Source organism: Lithobates pipiens, unplaced genomic scaffold (genome assembly GCF_037356315.1).
Source record: "Lithobates pipiens isolate NorthernLeopardFrog02 unplaced genomic scaffold, aLitPip1_a1.2 Scaffold_1, whole genome shotgun sequence".
Lineage (NCBI taxonomy): Eukaryota > Metazoa > Chordata > Amphibia > Anura > Ranidae > Lithobates > Lithobates pipiens.
The window spans coordinates 156,151,064-156,171,498 of NW_027507685.1; the positions used below are offsets into that span (position 1 = coordinate 156,151,064).

A 20,435-nucleotide genomic window follows, 5' to 3' on the forward strand; every position below is an offset into this window, starting at 1 on the left:
ACTAGTTCCCACTGGCCATGGTGAATGAAGTTTTAATGCTGTTTTTTTCCCCACCCCTCGTTTGGCACTGCTTGGGAACGTCCCATTTAGTTAGAGAGGAACTGTGTCGGTCGGTGAATATAAGGGAAAATAGGATTTTTGTACTCACCGTAAAATCCTTTTCTCTGTAATTCACCAACCGACACAACACCCAACCCTCCTTTTCTCTTAAGTTGTACTGCTTGTTGACGTACTGAGTTCTGCCTGGGAGCAGGGAGGGTTGTTAGCACAGGGTCTGCCCCCGGGGCGGGACTAAAGTTCTGTGTATTGTTACAATTTTTGCCTAGTTCTCCTAATGGCAGGCTAACAAACCCATTTAGTTACAGAGAGGAGCTGTGTCGGTCGGTGAATTACAGAGAAAAGGATTTTACGGTGAGTACAAAAATCCTATTTTTAGTGTCACTTTACCAGACACTGATAACAAGACTTCTGATGAGAAAAGGTATTTAGCAGTTTATATTTACTAAATCTATTGCATTTTCATGTTCCGCGGACTGTGCGAGCTCAGATATAGTGAATACACTTTAAGAAAACTGAAGAAATTTGTACCCCAGGCTGAAAAGGCTGCTGACTGCAAGGTAATGGTTAAAAATTCTTAGGGTTGTGAGCCTTCAACAGGATGCACTGTTACTGGCAGGATCTCCCGATATAGAAATTTTGAAACTGATTCACAAAAGATGTGCTGAAGCAAACTGTAACATGAGGCATGATGCCAAACATACTGAAAAATAGATTTAGGGGTTGTATGGATATATAAGGGTTGAAATTACGCTTTATTTTATTTATTTTTTTCCTTAGGCAGTTAGCCAACATGTTCAACCAGCAGCAACAACAGTTCCATCAGCTGATCCAACTCCAGCATCTTCTGCAGCAGCAACAACACCAGCACAATGTACAACCAGCAGCACACCACCCACCCACTCCGCAGCACCCCTTGCCTGCCCAGCATGCTGGATCCAGGTAAGGAAATTCTGGATCCTGTGATCTGTCGGTTTCCCTTAAAGGCATCTTACTAACTGCTTCTTTTTACAGGCCTATTACAAATCAGGTGCAGCAGTCGCAGCAAATGTTGAACTTGCGACAAGCCAGCCCTGCCAGGCTTCTCAACGCTCATCCCATGATACAGCGAGCTCTGCTAATGCAGCAAATGCAAGGTGAGTTTACACCTGTTAGGAATTCTGAGAATTTTTGTCTTGGCTATAAAATCTGCTTGCCTATAAGAAACCTTTCTCTATTACAGCATATTTCAAGGAAAAACAGGACCACTCTACTCCTCCCTGAAGCCTGAGGAAATTAATAAAACTGTTAGGCCTTGCTCATAAGGGGTTAGATCAATGAGTAACCCTTTGCAAATCCAGCTGACCTATTTTTAAGTGTGTGGGCTTTAGTGCTGTCATCTTGCTCCTGTCTTAACTTGGTGACTCTCGAATCTTTAATCAGAATGCAGCCATTAGTCAGATCTAAGCTCCTGTCCTAAATCCTCCAGGTCGGTTATTCTCGGAGTAGTGTAGGATCAGGGTGGCAGCTTTGGAGATTGCACATGTGTATACAGTCTGCAATGACCGCTCACATATTTCTGTCCTCACAGGTAAAACTAACTAGAACTGTTTAAAATAGAAGTTTTTTTTTTTTTCCGATTTCATACTTGCCTAGCTGGATGCAGCATTGTTCTGGTACTGCATCTGTCCCCCACCAGCTCCAACACTGAGTGAACACTGCCGTTCGCTGGGTTCTCAGAGCTCGCTAAGTAGAGAGCTGGTGACTGTCAGTCAGCAGCTCTCTGCTCTGCCCCCCTCCCCCCCACGCTCACTGGAGTGCTAGGCTGTGGAGGGTGTAGGAGTGCCCGGCTCAGGCTCTCAATGGCTCACTGAGGCTGGGTGTCGGTCCAGTCGTGTGGGTGGATCCTGACATGGTTGCGATCTTTGGCGACCCTGGACTGGCACAGTGACATCAGCGGGCTATAGCCTGCTGTCTGCTGAAAACAGGTTCACAGTGTGCAGAATGAACTGCACTCCGGTGAACCACACAAGAAGTACAGCCAAACCAGCTTTGGTTGTAAGTCTAATAGATCTTCGCATTTTTTAGCTTTTTAATTTCCCTCTAGTACAACCTTGTTTCGTGACTACTGTAAAATGGTTAAAGCAATCATGCTGTTTTTTTTTTGTTTTTTTTGTTGTTTGGTGTTCATCCAGAGAGAAGGCAAGATGGATAAGGAGCAACAGATCCTCTTGCTTTTTCAGTTGATACACGTATAGCCTAAAGCTGTATCGGATCTTGTATCCATTCACATCTTAGCCTGTTCATGTTCTCATAGATGTCACAGTATTGCTAAAATTATTCTGAGCTCCCTACTTAGACAATCTATTCTTCTTTTAGCAGGTAATCTCCGAGGTCTCAACATGGTTGCCCCTCCAATGCCGCCTTTCTTTCCCACAGCAGCAAGGCACTCCATTCTGGGCATTCCTCCTATGGGGGTCGCTGTGAAGGCTCCAAATAGGACTTTCCCCCAACTGCCATTCACACAGCCTCGACATTATCACAAGGTGAGATAAGAAACCGTCAAGGCACTCTACGTTCAACAATGAACACTTCCTACTTCATGCACTGTAAGAACATTGCAGCAACCTCAAAGATCCCGGGTGACCAGAATACCAGGGTGCTCTTGTACGCATACACTTCTTGGGTCAGTGGGTTGAGTAACTGACCCAATGCCCTTCTTTCTTTAAAGCCTCCGTATTGGCAGATTAGATTGCCCATCCCAGTAATTGGCGAAGTTGTCTGCATATGCATTTCTTTCAACGTCTTTATACTCTTTTTTTACTTTTTGTTAGGAGACATGTTGCCTATATAACCTCAAAATTTGTTCTTCCTGTAGGACCACTACAAAGGCTATGACACAAAGAGAAATGGAGAACAGAGTTCCTCCCTTCCTGAAATCCACTTGGAGAAAACCAATGCTGAACTGCCCCCTACTGCATCTGAGGCTGATGAAAATATCACTTCAGAAGGTAAGTAATAGTTGGTAAGGTGGATAAATCTGGCAGTGGCATTTTTAATAGAGATAAGGGGGAGTGCCTGTGTAAAGGTAGGCCTACAAGAAAGTAGGGGGTGTGGGGATGGAAGAAAATTTGAGCTCAGTACTTGAAAGAGTGTTTTTGAGAAAGTGGTGTAAGTTAGTGAAGCATGTGGAAACTCCGTGGGGGGAGCTGAGAAGTAGAGATTTGTTATCAGTGGAGAGTACTGGAGGGTCATAAGCTGACCCAGGGAGGAGGTGTAAGTGGAGTATAAAAGAGGTCTGAGGAGCGAGCTATGAGGTACCCCTGCAGAAAGCAGAAGAGATGGGAGATAAAGAATTGTAGATACTGAAGGTGCTCTGAGATACGTAGGTGGACAACCAGGAAAGAGCAATCTTGGCGGCCAAAAGAACTGTTTTTTTTTTTTCTGATGAGGGGTTGGTAGTCTACTGCAATAAAGCCAGCGGAAAGGTCTAATGCCCCATACACACGATCAGAAATTCTGCCAGCAAAAGTCTGATGTGAGCTTTTGGTCAGAAATTGCGACTGTGTGTATGCTCCATCTGACTTTTTCCGGCAGAATTCCAGCCAGCAAAAGATTTAGAGCAGCTATTTTTTTTGGTCTGAAAAAGTTTGAATCCGAAAATGCGTTCTGTATGCAATTTGGACACGCAAAAATTCACGCATGCTCGGAAGCATTGAAATTTTCTCGGCTCGTCGTAGTGTTGTACTTCACTGCGTTCTTGACGGTCGGAAGTTCAGAGAACTTTTGTATGACCATGTGTATGCAAGGCAAGATTGAGCGGAATTCCGTCGGAAAAACCATCCAAGTTTTTTCGGACGGAATTTCTGATAGTGCGGGGCATAAAGCTCCATACACACATCAGATTTTCTTCTGCTTTTGTCTTCAGATATACCAAAACCATGTAGTCCAAGGGCCTGCCTGATTGCATACAAATTGAAACGCCTAAAGTTTGACCTCATATTATATGGTTTTGGTAAATCTGAAGACCAAAATCAGCAGAAAATCTGATAGTGTATGGGGCTTTAGAGTAGGAGTGTAGAGTTATTAGGTCAATGGTGAGTTTTGGAAAGTGGTTTTAGTGGAGTGTTGCAGGCAGAAGACAGAATGTAGAAGTTATGAAGGTTCTTATACGTGAAATAGAAGCTCAGATGGTCGTAGACTAAGTACCTAGAATCTCTAGCTCAAACTGGAGCAATGAGATGGTTTAAGTTGTGGTGGTAGGTTCCAATAAAGGCTTTAAGTATGGTGGTGACCAATGTATGTTTTAGAGGGGTGGGAAATATGCCAGTAGAGAAGGGGAGATTGAAGATATGAGTTAGGGAGCATAGAATAGAGCAAAAGGGCAACCCTAGTAGTTGTAAAGAAAAATAGAATTCATTAAGGTGAAAAACCCCTGAGGCTTTACAGCCACTTTAAGCCAAATACCCCTTAATTTGTGTCTCCCATGGTCAGCCTCCCAGACACTGCAGCTAATAGTGAAAAGGTTAAAGCAGCACTGGGTCAAGCCAGAAAGCAGTGGGCAGGACTATGCATTGACAAGCTACAGTAGCGGTCACCCGCAACCGGTATGTTTGATACCTTGCAGGCAAAATTGGGGAAAGCTGAGCCCTAAATGTATTGTAGGTGGAGGTAGAAGAGATATTGTATTAACAGGTTTGGTGTTTTCTTTAGCTTAACCTGAACCTTACATCCTGTCTTGTACAGTTGTACACGCTCCTCTCCTGCTCTGAAATGGCTTACACTCATTTCATTGCACACATGAAGCTTCCTTCAGTGTTTAGAGCAGTGGTCATCAACCCTGTCCTCAGGGCCCACTAACAGGCCAGGTTTTATGTATTACCTTGCAATCGCTCAGCAACAAATGTCACCTGTGATGTTGCATAGTTATTCAGGTTGAAAAAGACACAAGTCCATCCAGTTCAACCACAGAAAATTTATTTCAGGTATTTTGCAAACCTGGCCTGTTGGGCCCTGAGGACAGGGTTGATGACCGCTGCTTTAGGCTGGATTCACATCTATGCAGTTTTAGTGCATTTTGCAGATTTGCACTACGGTCCATTTAACATGTTTTCCTATGGAACACGTTCTGTAGAGCAAATCTCATAGGTGTGAATCGAGCCTTAAAGGCTGCAGAATGGGAGGGCCCACCTCATTTTCTTTCAGGAGGATGCCCAGCATCTAGCTTTTTCCTCAAGTCTTGCTGTCCTTGGTCCACTCCTTTTTCATTCATTAGATTTTAGTTCTTTCTATCATGGAGACTCGTGGTGTTTTTTTTTTTTTTTTTTTTTTTTATATGAAGTATCAGGCTTGTACCAATATTGGCTATAAGTTAAAGAATATACAGAAATAAATAATGGCCATTGTCCCTTTTTGGGATTTAGTGAACTGAGTCAACCAATTTTTTTTTTTTTTTTTCAATTATAATCTTTATTTATTTAACTCCAGAAGGGGCGGTGCCCCATGATACATACAGGAAAACATACAGAGCTATGACTACAAATATCAGTATGGCATCAAATATAACAGCAGTGTACAAGTCATGAGAGAACAATCAAACGATCGGTCACTGCTCAGATCAAAAGCAACAGCAACCTACGTCATAGCTCAGGTAGACGATTTTGAAATGGGGGTCGACCCCTGCGCCCCCCACGCACAGTGTGAGGGGGGGCATCCAGGGCTGCCAAAAAGGAGTGAAGGGAAGAGGGATGACAAGAGGAAAGAGGGAGGGGGAGAAGAAGAATCAAGAAAAAAAGAAAAGAAAAAAAAAGGGGGGGGGGGGGTGAGAAAGTAGAGAAGGCGGGCTAGGGAGAGTCAAGCAGATGTGCGTGGACATGGCGGTGGCCTGAGATACCAACCCTGCAGGGATGATGTGGTAGGGTCAGGTCGTCAACAGGCGTTGACCTTCGTCTGAAAATATAAACATACACCATATATCCCAGGTCTTCTTAAAGACCTCCTGTTTATGTTGGGCCGTGAGGATTAAATCTTCTAGTTTGCGTACTTCTTCCACTTTCCGCAGCCAATGTGCCACAGTCGGGGGAGAACGCTGTTTCCAGTGAAGAGGAATACATGCTTTAGCTGCATTGAGGAGGTGGCAGATCAGTGATCTCCTGTATCTTTTAATGGGGGTTGTAGAATGATGAAGCAGAAAAAAGGCCGCCTCTTCCGGGACAGCATGCTCCGTAAATTTCTGGGTGATGCGGCGAACCTCGCCCTAGGACCAGAAAACATGGAGCAGGGTACCTCTTTCCTCCTCACACCGCCAACACTGGTCCGACGAGGAAAGGGAAGCACCTGTTCAATCGTGAGGGGGTCAGATACCAGCGGTTAAGTACCTTAAAGTTTGTTTCCTGAATCTTAGTACAGGGAGAGGACCTAAGGGCTAGAGTAATAATGCGTTGAGATTGCGTTTCCGAGAACGTACAATTAAGGTCACCCTCCCATTTAGACAGACAGGGTAAGCGCGGGGGATTCCGCGGTGTGGATAACAACGCGTATGTCTGTGAGAGGACGTGTGTCAACGGGTCTGTGCCTGAGCATAAAGCCTCAAATGGGGTTAAAGTTTGCGTGAAGTCCCGGGGACGCGACAGAGAATGAAGGAAATGATGCAGTGGTAAGGCCTTCCAGAAGGGGAGTCGATACATACCTGACGGTTCAGAGAGTTCGGAAATCGAAGGCCAGCGTCCCTCGGTCATAAATTTAGCCGCATAATCGTGGCCAGCTTCTCTAAGGGGTGCGTACTCAACGCAGCGTAGACCCGGTTCGAACTTTGGGTGACCCAGGATTGGAAGTAAGAGGGACATATTTGACCGAAGGAACTTTTGAGCAGTGGCGTGGTGGCTATGTTTCAATGTCGTCCCTATCAGGGGGTGTGTCTTCATATCTGTCGGGAGGTCTTTGTAGCACCACAGTGCTCCGCGTAAGGGTATGCGGACCTGGGACTGTTCTATATGGATCCAGAGTTTAGAGGCACTATTTCGCCTCCAGTCAAGTATCCGCCCAAGATGAGAAGCCAGGTAGTAGGAGCGTATGTCAGGAAGTGCGAGACCACCCCACTGTTTGGGAAGTATCAGTTGTGAGTGGCGCAGCCTAGGTTTTTTATGCGCATAGACAAATCTGGTGAAAAGAGATTGTACTTGCTTAAAAAAAAATGGGGGTATATGTATGGGTAATGCTTGGATGAGGTAAATAAATTTGGGTAGGATGCTCCATTTTAAGGAGGTTACACCTTCCGAACCAGGAGTGGAGACCTCCATGCCATTTCTCTAGGAGCAGTCGGGTTTTGGTCAGTAGTGGCGGGAAGTTAAGTTCAAACGTCCGGGAAATGTCAGCTGGGATTTTTGTGCCTAGATATGTTAGGGCGGTGTCGGTCCATCTGAAGCTAAACCCGGCCTGCAAGTCGGACAAGGTCTGGGAAGGGATCGCTATTCCCATGGCTTCCGATTTAGTGAAATTGATTTTCAGGTGAGAGAGAGCCCCATAATGCTTAAACTCGTTAAGAGGATTCGGCAAGGAGATTGTGGGATTCGTCAGGGAGAACATGAGGTCGTCTGCGTATGCAGAAATTTTACAGTGCGAGTTGCCAAACTGGAGCCCTGAGATATCTGGGTTAAGTCTAACGGTGCAAAGGAACGGTTCAAGGGACAGGGCGAAGAGTAAAGGGGACAGGGGGCAGCCCTGTCTCGTCCCATTCCCAATAGGGAAAGGACTCGAGAGGACTCCATTTGCCTTGACTTGAGCCGAGGGGGGACGAATAGATGCTAGTGATTCATCTCATCTTTTCGCCCAGGCCAATGTGGCGGAGAACAGAAAACATATCATTCCAATTGACCCTGTCAAATGCCTTTTCGGCATCAGTGTTAACTAAAAGACATGGGATTTTGCGGGAATGCGCGGCATGGAGTAGATTCAAGACCTTTATAGTATTATCTCTTGCTTCTCTATGGGGTATGAACCCCACCTGATCCAAATGTACAAGGGTCTGGAGATGGTGTGCTAGTCTGGAGGCAAGTATTTTGGAAAACAGTTTTAAATCTAAATTCAACAGGGAGATCGGTCTATAGCTGCCACACTGGTTTGGGTCCTTCCCTTCCTTAGGGATCAGAGAAATATGGGCTCTCAAAGTGTCCCGCGGAAAGTCGGCTCCAGCTCCTAGTGCATTAAAGAGAGACACCAGACGTGGACCCAGTATCGGGAATAGAGCCTTATAGTATTGGGCGGTGAAGCCGTCTGGGCCCGGGGCCTTATCTGCCTTCATAGCAGTCACTGCCATTTGTAGCTCTTCTAAAGTTATCGGTTTTTCCAATAGAACCCGTGATTCTGATGGGAGCGAGGGGAGCTGAGAGTCGGCAATATACTGGTCTATCTGCGATTGATTGTGGGAGGGGCTCGGCAGGTTATATAGGCCGGAGTAGAAATCGCCAAAAGTCGTGGCGATTTGTTGCGGGGTGGAGACCCGCTGACCCTGCGTGTTGATCACGTGGGGGATAAAGGACGCCGATTTGATAGCTTTGACCGATTTGGCCAGCGTCTTCCCGCATTTATCTCCCGTTTCGTATGATAATCGACGGGAAAACTGTATCGCCGCTTTGGCCTTGTATTGAAGCGCTTCGGTTATTTGCGTGCGAAGAGTGAGAAGTTCCGCTTCCAAGGGCTGTGTAGGGGCATGTTTATGTTTGGATTCTACAGAGGCTAGCTTGGTAAGTAAGAGGGCAATGTGTGCACTTCTTTTTTTAATGGCGGCTCCGTGTTTAATAAGAGTCCCTCGGATCACCGTCTTGTGGGCTTCCCAGAGTATCCTGGGGTCACAGCCCTGCGTGTCATTGTCCCGAAAGTACAGGTTAAGTTCCCTAGTCACATCCGCGAGAACTTCAGGAGTTTGCAGGAGGCTTTCGTTTAACCGCCAAAAGAGGGATCGGGGCGAGGGGTGGTCGCTAAGGGTATAGGTTAAATAGATGGGGGCATGATCCGACAAAGTAATCCGACCCAAGGAGGTAGAGGAGACCAAGTGGAGTTGGTCGTGCGGGATCAGGAAGAGGTCAATCCTGGAATAAACCTTATGGGGGGCGGAATAGAAGGTGTAATCCCTCTCACCAGGGTGTTGAAGCCGCCATATGTCCATCAATTGGGTGTCATGTAAAATTTGTGTTATGCGCTTCCTGCAGGTAGATGAGATAGAGGAGTGACCGGAAGAGGTGTCTGATGTGGGGGACAATGGGACATTAAGGTCGCCACCTAGGATTAATTGGCCCGTCTTAACATCCATCAATTTGTCTAAGGTGCGGCTGATGAAACTATCTTGGTGGTCATTGGGGGAATAAAGTGAGGCTAAGGTAAATTGCACGTCCCCAATCAGTCCCACTAAAAATAGAAACCGCCCAGCAGGGTCAGCCGTAACCACCTGACACTGCCAAGGTAATCTGCTGGAGATCAGAATTGACACACCTTTGGATTTAGAGAGAGGGTTAGTGGAATGATAGACCTTGGAGTAATGCCTATTCTGGAGCAGTGGGAGCTTGTCATTCCTAAAATGTGTCTCTTGGATGAAGGCTATGTCCGCACGGGAGTTCTTAAGGTCGTGGAGAAGCATGCGTCTCTTCTCGGGGGTGTTCAATCCCTTAGCATTCAGAGAAGCTACCGTGATGGAGGCCACCGCCATGTCTCAGAAGGGGGGGTGTGTAAAAGCAGTATAGGCACCCAAAGGGGGCAGGCAAGAAGAGAGCTGTAGAGGAGAGAAAAAAGAGGAGAAGAGAGGGAGGAGGGGGAAAGGGGACGGTGACAGGGGAGCGGAAGCTTCCTACTCCCCAGACACCACGGGGAAAAGGTAGGGGTCAGCTAAGGGGAAGACTTAGTCTTCGGAGTGCACGAACCCGGAGCACCGGGGGTACACAATGGCCTATGTGGGGCGTGGGTAGGCAGGGAACCAGCGACGAGGTCCCGGGCCCGCCACCCACCTCGGCAAATGTAAAAGAAAAACAGACATAACAAATAATAAACAGTAACAGAAAATATAACAGTAAAGAAGCAGGCATATCAACCTATATAACAGGAGGTATGGTTAATACCACTACTAGGAAACCTGGGCCTAGACATATGTACAGAAACCCAGCCGTAGCACCGCTACAGCACATCGAACAGAAACCTGGCAGTCATCATATTAAGCACATCATATAAACCCCCCCCCCCCCAAAAAAACAAAAAACAAAACATAAATGAGCCATGGGGTCCCTCTGCCGCGTTTAAAGAACTGTATCATCATCCAGGAACAACCCCTGAGGGGGGGTGAACAGCATAATGAAGTGGTAAAATAGCCTAAGCGGGCGAGAGGGGATCCCACCCGACAGTCTCCTGCTGCGTCGAACGTGGAGGCCACAGAGTACGAATACATCAGCCAGGGGCTGGTCTCCCATCCCTGGTAACACAGAGCGGTTCGCCCCAAAAGTAGGGAAGGGAACTAACAACCGAATCCCTACAGACCATGCCTCTCATGGGGACACCCCACATAAAACCCCAAAGTCTCCAAAGGAACAGCACGTCTAGACCTAACCCCAGCAGGACAGGTCAATGACCCCCACCAGGCAGGAGCTCCATAGTAGAAGTGACAGATTTCTCTCCTTGCTAGGCAACAGTGCACCGCTGGGGAACTGAGGGCAACCCCCCACAGGCAAGGAGGAAGAAAAAAAAGATTAAATAAAGGGAATAAAGAAAGTACCTGTCCGTGCAGAAAGGCAGCAGCATCGGCGGGAGGATGGGTAGTCGTGCCAGCGGGCAAGCCCGTAGGCTACCCAGACATCACTGTTGGTATCCAGCTGGCGGGGGGCTCCGAATAGAAGCAGGGGGCTTCCGGTGTGACCCCGTAATAGGGTTGAAGCTGGGGGGCCGAGAAGGAGGGGACCTGGCAAGTAGCGAGCACCGCTGGCTGCAGTGTAGAAAATGTCTAGATCGCTCAAGCGCCACAGCAAAGGGGGGGGGGTGTTCTTCCATTATGTCAGAAAGACTCCTTTGCAGAGAGCAGCAGGCGATGATCTCGGGGCCTGGGCGCCTCGGGGTGGAGGAAAAGACCAGAACAGCAGCAGTTAAAAAACAAAAACAAAATAAAAAAATAAAAAGGGGGGGGGGGGAGAGGGGGGGGCGACGCGCAAGGCGATGCCAAAGGGATGTCAGGCAAATCAGTTACTATCACCTATCCTTCCCGATCGTTTTCGCGGGAGAGGGTTCGCGGACGACGGCCCTCTCTCTGCCGTCTCTGCGGCCGCGGCATGGGCATTCCCGAGGTAGTTGGGCGGCCCTGCGACCGCGGTATGTAGGCCAGCCAATTGGGCACAGCAATCGGATCCGTATCCAGGAAGGTGAACAACTCTGGAAGAGCCTCCGGCGATTTCAGCAGAAAAGATCTCTGATTTCTGGTGAAGGTGGCAGAGAGAGGATAGCCCCAGCGATAGGTAGCATTACAGCGCCTGGCCAGATCCAGGAGGGGCTTGAGAAGGGCTCGGCGGTGTAGAGTCGGTCTGGAAACATCAGGGAGGATCTTCACACTGGCCCCGTCGAAGTCCACTTCACCCGTTTCCCATGACCTTCGGGCAACAATCTCCTTGTGGGTGTAGTGGTGCATGCGACAGAGGACATCTCTTGGCCGAGCTGGATCAGACGGTCTTGGGCCCAGGGTTCTGTGCACTCTGTCGATCTCGAACCGTTCCGGTAGCTGCTCACCCGCCACTTGCCGAAAAATTGCGGTGACCGTGGCTAGGAGATCCGCGGGGCCGGTAGCCTCCGGGAGGCCGCGGAGCCGCAAATTATTCCGGCGGCTCCGGTCCTCGATCTCCTCCATACGGAGCTGCAGTTCCACCGCTGCTAGGGAGTGAGCTCCATGTTGGGACTCAAGCGCGGAGACTCTCCGCTCTAAGGAAGTCACCGACAGTTCCTCCGTTGTGAGGCGTGTGCCTAGGGAATGAACCTCCTGGCGAATCGCGGCGATCTCCTTTCTATGGGCGGCCTCCACTCTCCCAACAATGGTCTCAATGTCCGTTTTTCGTCGGGAGGGCTTGCAGGATGGCCTTTAACTCCGGGTCAGTGCGGTAAAGCAGCGGCAGGTGAGGAGATCCACCCGGGTCCGCCGATGGGGCCGCCGGGGAGCTCGGATATAAAGTCGGGCTTTGTGAACCCTCAGAGGCTGCCAGAACGTCCGCCTGTGTCGGGACTGGGGAGCTCGTGCCACGAGGCTCCGCCATCTTGGATCCCGAGGCGCTCTGGCCCGAGCGGCTAAAAAGTCTCTGTAGGTCTCCGATAGCCTGGTTGTCGGTGGCCAGGGTAGTCCCGTGTCTCATCCGCTGGCTTGCCCGCTTCTTAGAAGATGGCATGTCCGGTGAATTAGTGTGGTATTGCCAAGGTGGGTGCAGGGTGGCCAGGAGCTCAGGTAAAACACCTCCTCACTCGGCCATGTCCAGGCCACGCCCCTCAACCAATTATTTTAACAAGTTGCCCGTGGTAACCATTACAAGTGAACCTGTAGTAAATGGACAGAAAACAGTTGTACAAAGAACAAACTCCAAATAACAAAAAATAAACTGTACCTTTTTTAGTACAGGGTTAGGCAACCTTAAAGAGGTGAAGATCTATCTGAACAACATATCAGAAGTTAAAGATTACCAGGCACAGTGTCACCTCTTTAAACCTCTAATTGCCTAACTACCATTTTGTAGTCACGTATGGGTTTAAATCAGGTGGTAAGGAAGCAACATATCTCTCCGCATGGACAGGAGCCAGCAATACAGAGGTGGTATTGGCTTATGTGGCTCTTGCTCCCTACTACAGCTCCAACTTTACAAGTAGTCCCTCTGCATTGCACTCCACTCTTTAATGTTTCGGGATGTCGGTTCAGCAAACGCAATCTGCGATCTGCTAGTCACCTGGCTGTGATCTACTGGTTGCTGACCCAGCTTCAATAATAATCCTTGCTCCCCTCAGTGCAGCCATGCCTGGTAAAATACCTGCCCAGTGAAATCCCTGGAACCAACAGGAGATTTTGCTCAGTGCAACATAGCTTTTGCAAGGTTAATGCCCCATGTTTTTTTGTTTTTTGTTTTACTGCGCGCACACACACTGTTGCCCCATTCATTCCCATAAGTGCACTGTGATTGGCTGGAGGCCGAAATTAGTGTTGCCCATCTATAGAAATTAACATGGCCACAGCCTATGTGCCCAGCAGGGTGGATTTGATTTAAAACCCTAGTTAAAAACGCTTGATTTAAATCCATAATTTTTAAAAGGGCAACTGTTGACTCACCGACGGTCCCATTCACATTAATGGGACGGCGGGTGATGCGGCAGTGACACAACAAGGTGAGGGACATGGTGGCAGCAGGGGAGTGGATGCCCGCTAACAGGCGCTGTCATGATAGATCTGAAATGACAGGTGCTCTTTAAATGTAAGGACTTCTTGCTGGTAGTTAAAATCTTTAATATTTGCAAACAAAATGAAGGTTTCCTATTTAGAATAAGCTGTCAGGTTAGTAAAACCGCAATATCAGAAGTGATTCAATAATAGTTTGTAGTGTACATAGACTTTCAAAACAATGGGATAAAGGAATATTCCTGAACTTTGGTTTATCTCATGGTTACTGTGAAATTGTGTGAATGCATCAATGCAGTGCATGTTATCTCAGCTTGTAGAGCTTAGATTCATTGCATGAGTTTATCAAAAAATTTAAATATTGCAGAAAATACAGCCTCATGCTACATGAGCTCCATTTCATGCTGAATAAACTAAATTATTAATGTATCTTAGAAAACTATCCTTTTAAATATAATAAATATACTTAAGAGCTAATACGAATAAATATGGTGATAACAGATTATTAAATTATTCCAGCTGCAAACAGTGCACTATAATCAACCCCCTATTACTGTGGCACAATAGTGATATTGCACATCTCAAAATTACAAATTCTATGCAGAAAAAAATGTCTGATAAATTACTCCTGTGTAAACAATATTCAGACGCCACCTGAGTATGGAGAGCCTGTTCACCTAAGGCAAAAGGCGTGTTCTGTTTTTCATTAAAATCGGTCCATAAATCAGTGTCCAGTTGACTTGTTTCTATTTTCTCTAAGGTACTCAGTGTGGGATGGTTCTCAAATAAAAGTAGAAAAAGAAATCATTGCGCAATGTTTGATAATGTTAATCTGAAATACGGGGTTATTTCACGTACATTTGTTTAAACCAAACGGCGCGTATAAAATGATCATTTGCATGTAGCAACTACCTCCTCACTCCACATTTAGTATGTTAAAACACCGTAGATGTCGTCACTAGGCTCCTTTCTGTGGCTGGTGGTGTCTGAATATTGTTTACACAAGAGTCATTTATCAGACTTTTTTTTTTTTTTTTTTTTTTTTCCCTCTTTCGTTGACGGACACAGCTCCAGTAATCTTGACTGTAAGTTATTACACCACCTTCAGGAGAAGACTAGGCAGAACATGTAATACATGTGAAAAAACAGAACTTTACAATTCTGACCCCAGGGGGTGGTCCCTCTGGTAATAACCCCTCAGCCTACTTCCTACAGCTCAGTTTTTCTGCTTGGTGAAGGACCTAGGCTCCCTGCCGGGACCCTTTGGTCCTGGGGATTTTTGTTTTCTGGATTTCGCCTTTTTGCGCAAGATTTTAAGATCCTGTGATCTGCTATCAACAGCCGGCTGGGTGACAGGCTGGATAATATAGATCCTTGTAGTCTCCCCAGCCTGGCCATCGAACGCGTGCAGACCCTAGCTATATGCTGGGTCAGCCACGACATGCCCCTCAGGCTCGGCTGGTGAGCGCAATGCTCCGGGGCACACATATGACCAGACTACAGATGCCTTTGTCACAGTGTGCCGTGGCCAGCAGCCACCCCTTACTGCTTGGGTGTGGGTCTGTGATGGAATGTCCACAGCTCGTCTGGATGGTAAGTACAGCTCTTCCTGCCTCTGTGGGATGGAGCAGCTGTCCCACCGAGCAGCTGGGCATTCCCCGGGAGGTCGATTAGGGGGTCCCTCTCCTCCCTTCTCTCCCTGTCCCTACTTTATTCTCCCCCCCCCCCCTGCTGAGTGGTGTGTGTGTGTACCTGAGCCAGGGGTCCTCCACGGGCCTCTGATCCTTGTCTGGGGGCTGCGCTGGCTGTCTGTCCCTGAGCTGTCTGTGGGCCCTGTATGTGCTGCCGCCATAGTGCTGTCTGACAACGTTATCTGTGTTCATTCACTGTGTACAGTTGTCGGCCATTTTCCCTGTGATTTTTCTCTATACAGGGTGCCCGGCAGCCATTTTTTTTTTTGTAGCCTCAGCGTGTTTTTTCTCCTCAGTGCTGGTTCCTGTACCTAAGAACAGCACGCATGGGTTTTTTTGTTTTTGTTTTTTTTGCTCTGGACACAGGCACCTTTAACAGCACGGCGCAGCGCTTGGTCAGGGTGGTGAGTCCTGCGGTGGGGGCCCCTCAGTTTGCAGCAGCCAGGAGGGTGGGATTGAGCACCTTGTCCGAAGTCCCCAAGGGTGGCAGACAGGATGGGTCAGCATGGCATCAGAAACTGGTGTTTCTTCCCGAGACCTCCCTGCAATTGCAACCGGCTCGTCTGCAAACAGTGCAGTGTCTTTGGAGGTCCTTGAAATGTCGGAGGTCCTTGAAATGTTTGCTGACAGGGTGGAGGCGGTGTGCGGGCTCAAAGGTGGTAAAAAAAACGTCCCCTGCTCCGATGTGTCAGAGGACACTGACCAGGACTGATCGGACAGTGAGGATTATTCCGGGTCCACAAGACAAAGCGCTAGTTGGAGCACTGATGACAGCTGTGCGTGATACCCTGAAAATTCAGGATACAGCAGGATCCTTTGCTGAAGTAGTGGCCCCTTTTGGGTCCAGTAAGCCAGCCCATACACCTAAAGTGTTTCTGTATCTGACTTATTTTGATAAGTTCACATGCAAGGAATGGGGAAGCCCACAACGGACCTTTTCGGTCCCAAAGAATGGCGGTGCATTACACCTTTGAGGAGAACCTTCTTAAGAAATGGTTGGCTCCCCCGTCATGGACCCCCCCAGTATCCCAGGTTAAATAAAGTAATCACGATCCCGGTAGAAGGGACTCCTGCATTCAAGGACCCTACCGACAGGTAGGCCGAGGCAGTGGCCCGCTCCTTGTTTACGGTAGTGGGGTCAGCGATACCACCAGTACTAGCCACGGCATTAGTGTCGCAGACATTTACTGAGTGGGCAAAACTATTGCACCGTGAATTAGAGAATCAGCAGGCCTCTCCTGTCTGCGTAGAACTAACAGACCATTTAGTGCACGGCCTTGAATACGTTTGTGACACAGCCCTGGGTACGCTTCCCTTGCTCTCCAGGGCATCAGTTTCAGCAGTGGTGCTGCGGCGCCTGATTTGGCTGAAATGCTGGTCTGCGAACCAGGCATCTAAAAAAGCCTTGACGGATCTACCCTTCCTTGGTGAGCAGCTATTTAGAGCCTCGCTGGATGACATTAAGAATGTCATGGTAGGAAGAGCACCTTGCTCCCACAGTCCAGTAAGGTGCCATGCCGCAGGCAAGCACCCTCGTTTTCCGCTCAAGAAGCTTTTTTGTCCGCCTGGGACTTCAGCAAAACGCTCCCAGTTCCAACAGAATACCCTTACTCCTCGCTCGCTGTGTGGGGCAGTAGGGGACCTGCTAAGCCGCGGGGTGATAGTGCCTGTTCCAGAAACGGCAAGGTTTCAGGGGTTCTATTACAATCTGTAGTCCCCAAAAAAGAAGAGGTACGTCCAATCTTGGACCTGAAAGCCCTCAATCGCTTTGTAAAAGTACAGAGGTTCAGAATGGAATACGTTCGCTCTGCAGTTGCTCTCCATCAGGGGGACTCCCTGGCGTCTTTGGACATCCAGGACGTGTACTTGCATATACCCATAGTCCTCAGGCATCAGGTTTCTGTGATTTGCAGTGTGGGAAGACCACTATCAGTTTGTGGCTCTCCCCTTTGGCTTGGCTTCAGCACCCCGAGTCTTTACCAAGGTATTGGCTCCAATTTTGGTGTTGAAAATGTGGGATCGCAATTGGGTGTTACCTAGATGATCTCCTTCTGAGAGCAGCTTCCACCTCAGAATTAAGGGAGGATGTGGCGATCACCATGCAAACCCTGCATGAATTTGGGTGGGTGTTGAACCTCAAAAAGTTGGTTCTTGCCGACTCAACACCTGGAGTACCTAGGCTTACTGCTGGACTCTGTCTGAAGGGAGAAACACTCTTCCACAAACTGCAGACTCAGAGCTGCGGTGAAGCTGTTGATGAACTGCAGGTGGTCGTCACTGCAATTCTGCATGCGAGTCCTGGGCCTCATGGGGGGCCTTCTTCGAGGTACCGTACGCCCAACTTCACACCAGAGTCTTGCAGAAGGAAATATTGGCAAAATGGGACAAATCTCAGTTTATCACTGGATCGACAGATTCAGGTGAGCCAGTTAGCCAGGGACTCTCTGGTGGCTGACATCTCCGGCCCTTTGGTGTGGGAAGATCCTACCTCCTTCATTGGACAGTGATTGCAAGGGACCGCAGCCTGACCGGCTGGGGTGGAGTGCTGAGAGTACAGTCGACCCAGGGCCTTTGGTCGAGGGAGGAATCCCAGTTGCCGATCAATGTGCTCAAACTTCACGTAATCGAGCTATGCCTCTCCACATGGTCGATGAGACTGAGGATGTCCGATCAGGATCCAGTCAGACAACGCCAAGGCAGTGGCATATGTCAACCATCAAGGAGGAACAAAGGAACAAGAAGCTTGGCTGCAGCATGGGAGGTCCCTCACATCCTTCGGTGGGCAGAGCGGCACGTACTGGCCCTGTCGGCCATATACATCACGGGAGTAGAAAACTGGCAGACGGACTATCTAAGTCGCCAGATGCTGGACCCAGGAGAGTAGTCATTGCATTCGGATGTGTTCAGGCTTCTTTGCCTGCAGTGGGGCACACCAGATGTGAATCTCCTGGCCTCTCTGCTCAATCGAAAGGTGTGGAGGTTCGTGTCCAGGACAAGAGCTCCTTGGGCAGACACATCAGGGCGTTGGTGGCTCCATGGGAGCAGTTTCCAGCTGCTTTACGCCTTTCCTCCGCCCTGTTACCATGTCTGCTCTGCAGAGGGGATTCTGGTGATACTGATTGGCCTCACGTCCTTGGTACGCAGACCTAGTACGCCTGGTGGCAGACGCTCCTTGGCGGTTACTGATGTGAGAAGACCTTCTGTCACGAGGCCCGATTCTCCATCCTGCTTTACCATCGCTGGTTTTAACGGCATGGCTATTGAAAGCCAGGTGCTAAGGAACTGAGGTCTGTCTGACTCAGTGATTTCCACTATGTTAAGGGCATGGAAATCTTCTTCTCGGAAGATATACTATCGTACATGGAAGGCTTATATCATGTGTGCGGAGATGGGGTGGCGTCCGCGCACCTATTCCATTTCCAGGATCCTGCAGTTCCTACAGCGAGGAGTGGACCAGAAAGTGGCCTTAAGCATTAAGCTTTTGAGAACATCAGGGAAATCCCTTTAACACTTTCCTAGAAAGTGGTCTTCCTAGTGGCCATCACATCAGCCAGGAGGGTTTCGGAAACGGACAGCCTTGTCTTGCAAGTCGCCCTATCTTGTTACACACAAGGATAAGGTGGTGTTGCGTCCGCAACCTTCCAACATCAAGCGCCAGTCGCTCAAGTGTGTAAGGCGGTGACTTGGTGGTCCATTCACCCTTTTTTACAAAAATTTTACAAAGTGGATGTAAGTGCATCTTCTGATGCATGCTTTGGCCGCAAAGTTTTGCAGGCGGCCATGTAATGTTGCAGTTATACACTCGTGTTTCTGTTAAGAGAAAGTTGCCTTTTTTGAATGTTAATGCACTCTGATGCATATGTTGACCTTAAGTTCTGATGTGGTTGGTTCAGATGGTGACTCCCCCCCGCCCCCGCTAGGGAGAACCTCTGGTGGTGGGTGAAGTTATCTTGCTGTTCCCACCCCTCGTTATGACACTGCTTGGGGACGTCCCTACGGTCAAGATTACTGGAGCTGTGTCCGTCCATGAACGAAAGAGAAAATAGGATTTTTGTACTCGCCGTAAAATCCTTTTCTCAGAAGTTCATTGACGGACACAGCACCCTCCCCTCTTTTTGGTTTACATTATATTGCTTGTTGACGTACTGAGGGGCTATTGCCAGAGGAGCCACCCCCTGGGTGGAATTGTAAAGTTCTGTTTTTTCACATGTATTACATGTTCTTCCTAGTCCTCTTCTGAAGGTGGCGTAATAACCTACGGTCAAGATTACTGGAGCTTCGTCCATCAATGAACTTTAGAGAAAAGGATTTTCAAAAGTACAAAAATCCTATTTTATTTTCAGCATATAATTTGTAATTTTGAGACGTGCAGTATCACTATTGTGCCACAGTAATAGGAGGTTGATTTTTAGCACAGTTTTATTGAATTCTATCTTTAGATTTTTTTTTTTTTTTTTTTTTTTTTTTTTACTGCAATAGCATTTTATTAAAATTGTCATTAAAAATAAAACCTTTTTTAAATTTAAATAAAAAAAAATGTTGTCCACCCTGGTGTCCAGTAGGAAGACTAGCCAGCCAGGACATTTGCCTTGTAATTAAAGGGGAGGATCATGGCCAATTGTGAAAGTTCACATTAGGATGCTTTGAAAGTTTATTCCAGATAATGAGTGTTTGTTTTTGTTTTTTGTTTTGTTTTTTTGGTTACTGCTCTTTTTAGGAAATCTCTCGTTTCCATTGTTTCCTTACCCACTGTCTTTTTTTTTTTTTTTTGGTAACTAATGTACTTCTTTAATCTCTTGCATCCTGTGGACTTTCACAAACTTTGCATTGCAGAGGCCGAAAATCTAACTGAATGCAGCATTACCGACCCCCTTGAACCTTTGGCCAAGAGAGCAAGGAGGTAACTAAAAAAGCTCACCAAAATGTACTAACTCCCCTCCATTGTCTTGCGTTCTCATTTTCTGTTGTCTGAAGCTGCATATCTTGCCTTTCTATTTCTTCTTTTCTTTTTGCACTTAATGGAATAAATATGGAAAAAGGATGCAATTCCAGGTTTACTTCCAGCCTCATAATAAACCCATTCTGTGCACTTTTTATTTATTTTATGTGTGTGCATCACATTTACCTGTTGCAGAGATGCAAGAGGAAAGCTCTAGAAAGTAAAGGGTAGTTACCCTTTTGGACAGTTGTAACCAGAACTGGTGTCCTCCTCACCCACTAGAAGTATTCAGTATCAACTGAAGCCTCTGGCTTTTTTTACTTTTCAACAGCAATAAACACTTGAAGGCACTTCTAACCATTATACTGTGCAGTAAATC

At 47.6% G+C, this 20,435-nt stretch overlaps 1 protein-coding gene across 1 annotated transcript in view; it reads left to right on the forward strand.

The window, feature by feature from the left end:
• Positions 1-20,435, forward strand: part of CIZ1 (CDKN1A interacting zinc finger protein 1) — a 75,762-nt gene that overhangs the window by 22,583 nt on the left and 32,744 nt on the right. The window contains exons 2-6 of the mRNA XM_077478767.1: positions 838-999; positions 1,072-1,193; positions 2,416-2,582; positions 2,915-3,047; positions 19,951-20,017. Of these exons, the coding sequence (XP_077334893.1) occupies positions 851-999; positions 1,072-1,193; positions 2,416-2,582; positions 2,915-3,047; positions 19,951-20,017 (638 nt within the window). The 5' untranslated portion in view covers positions 838-850. The remainder of the gene's footprint in view (positions 1-837; positions 1,000-1,071; positions 1,194-2,415; positions 2,583-2,914; positions 3,048-19,950; positions 20,018-20,435) is intronic.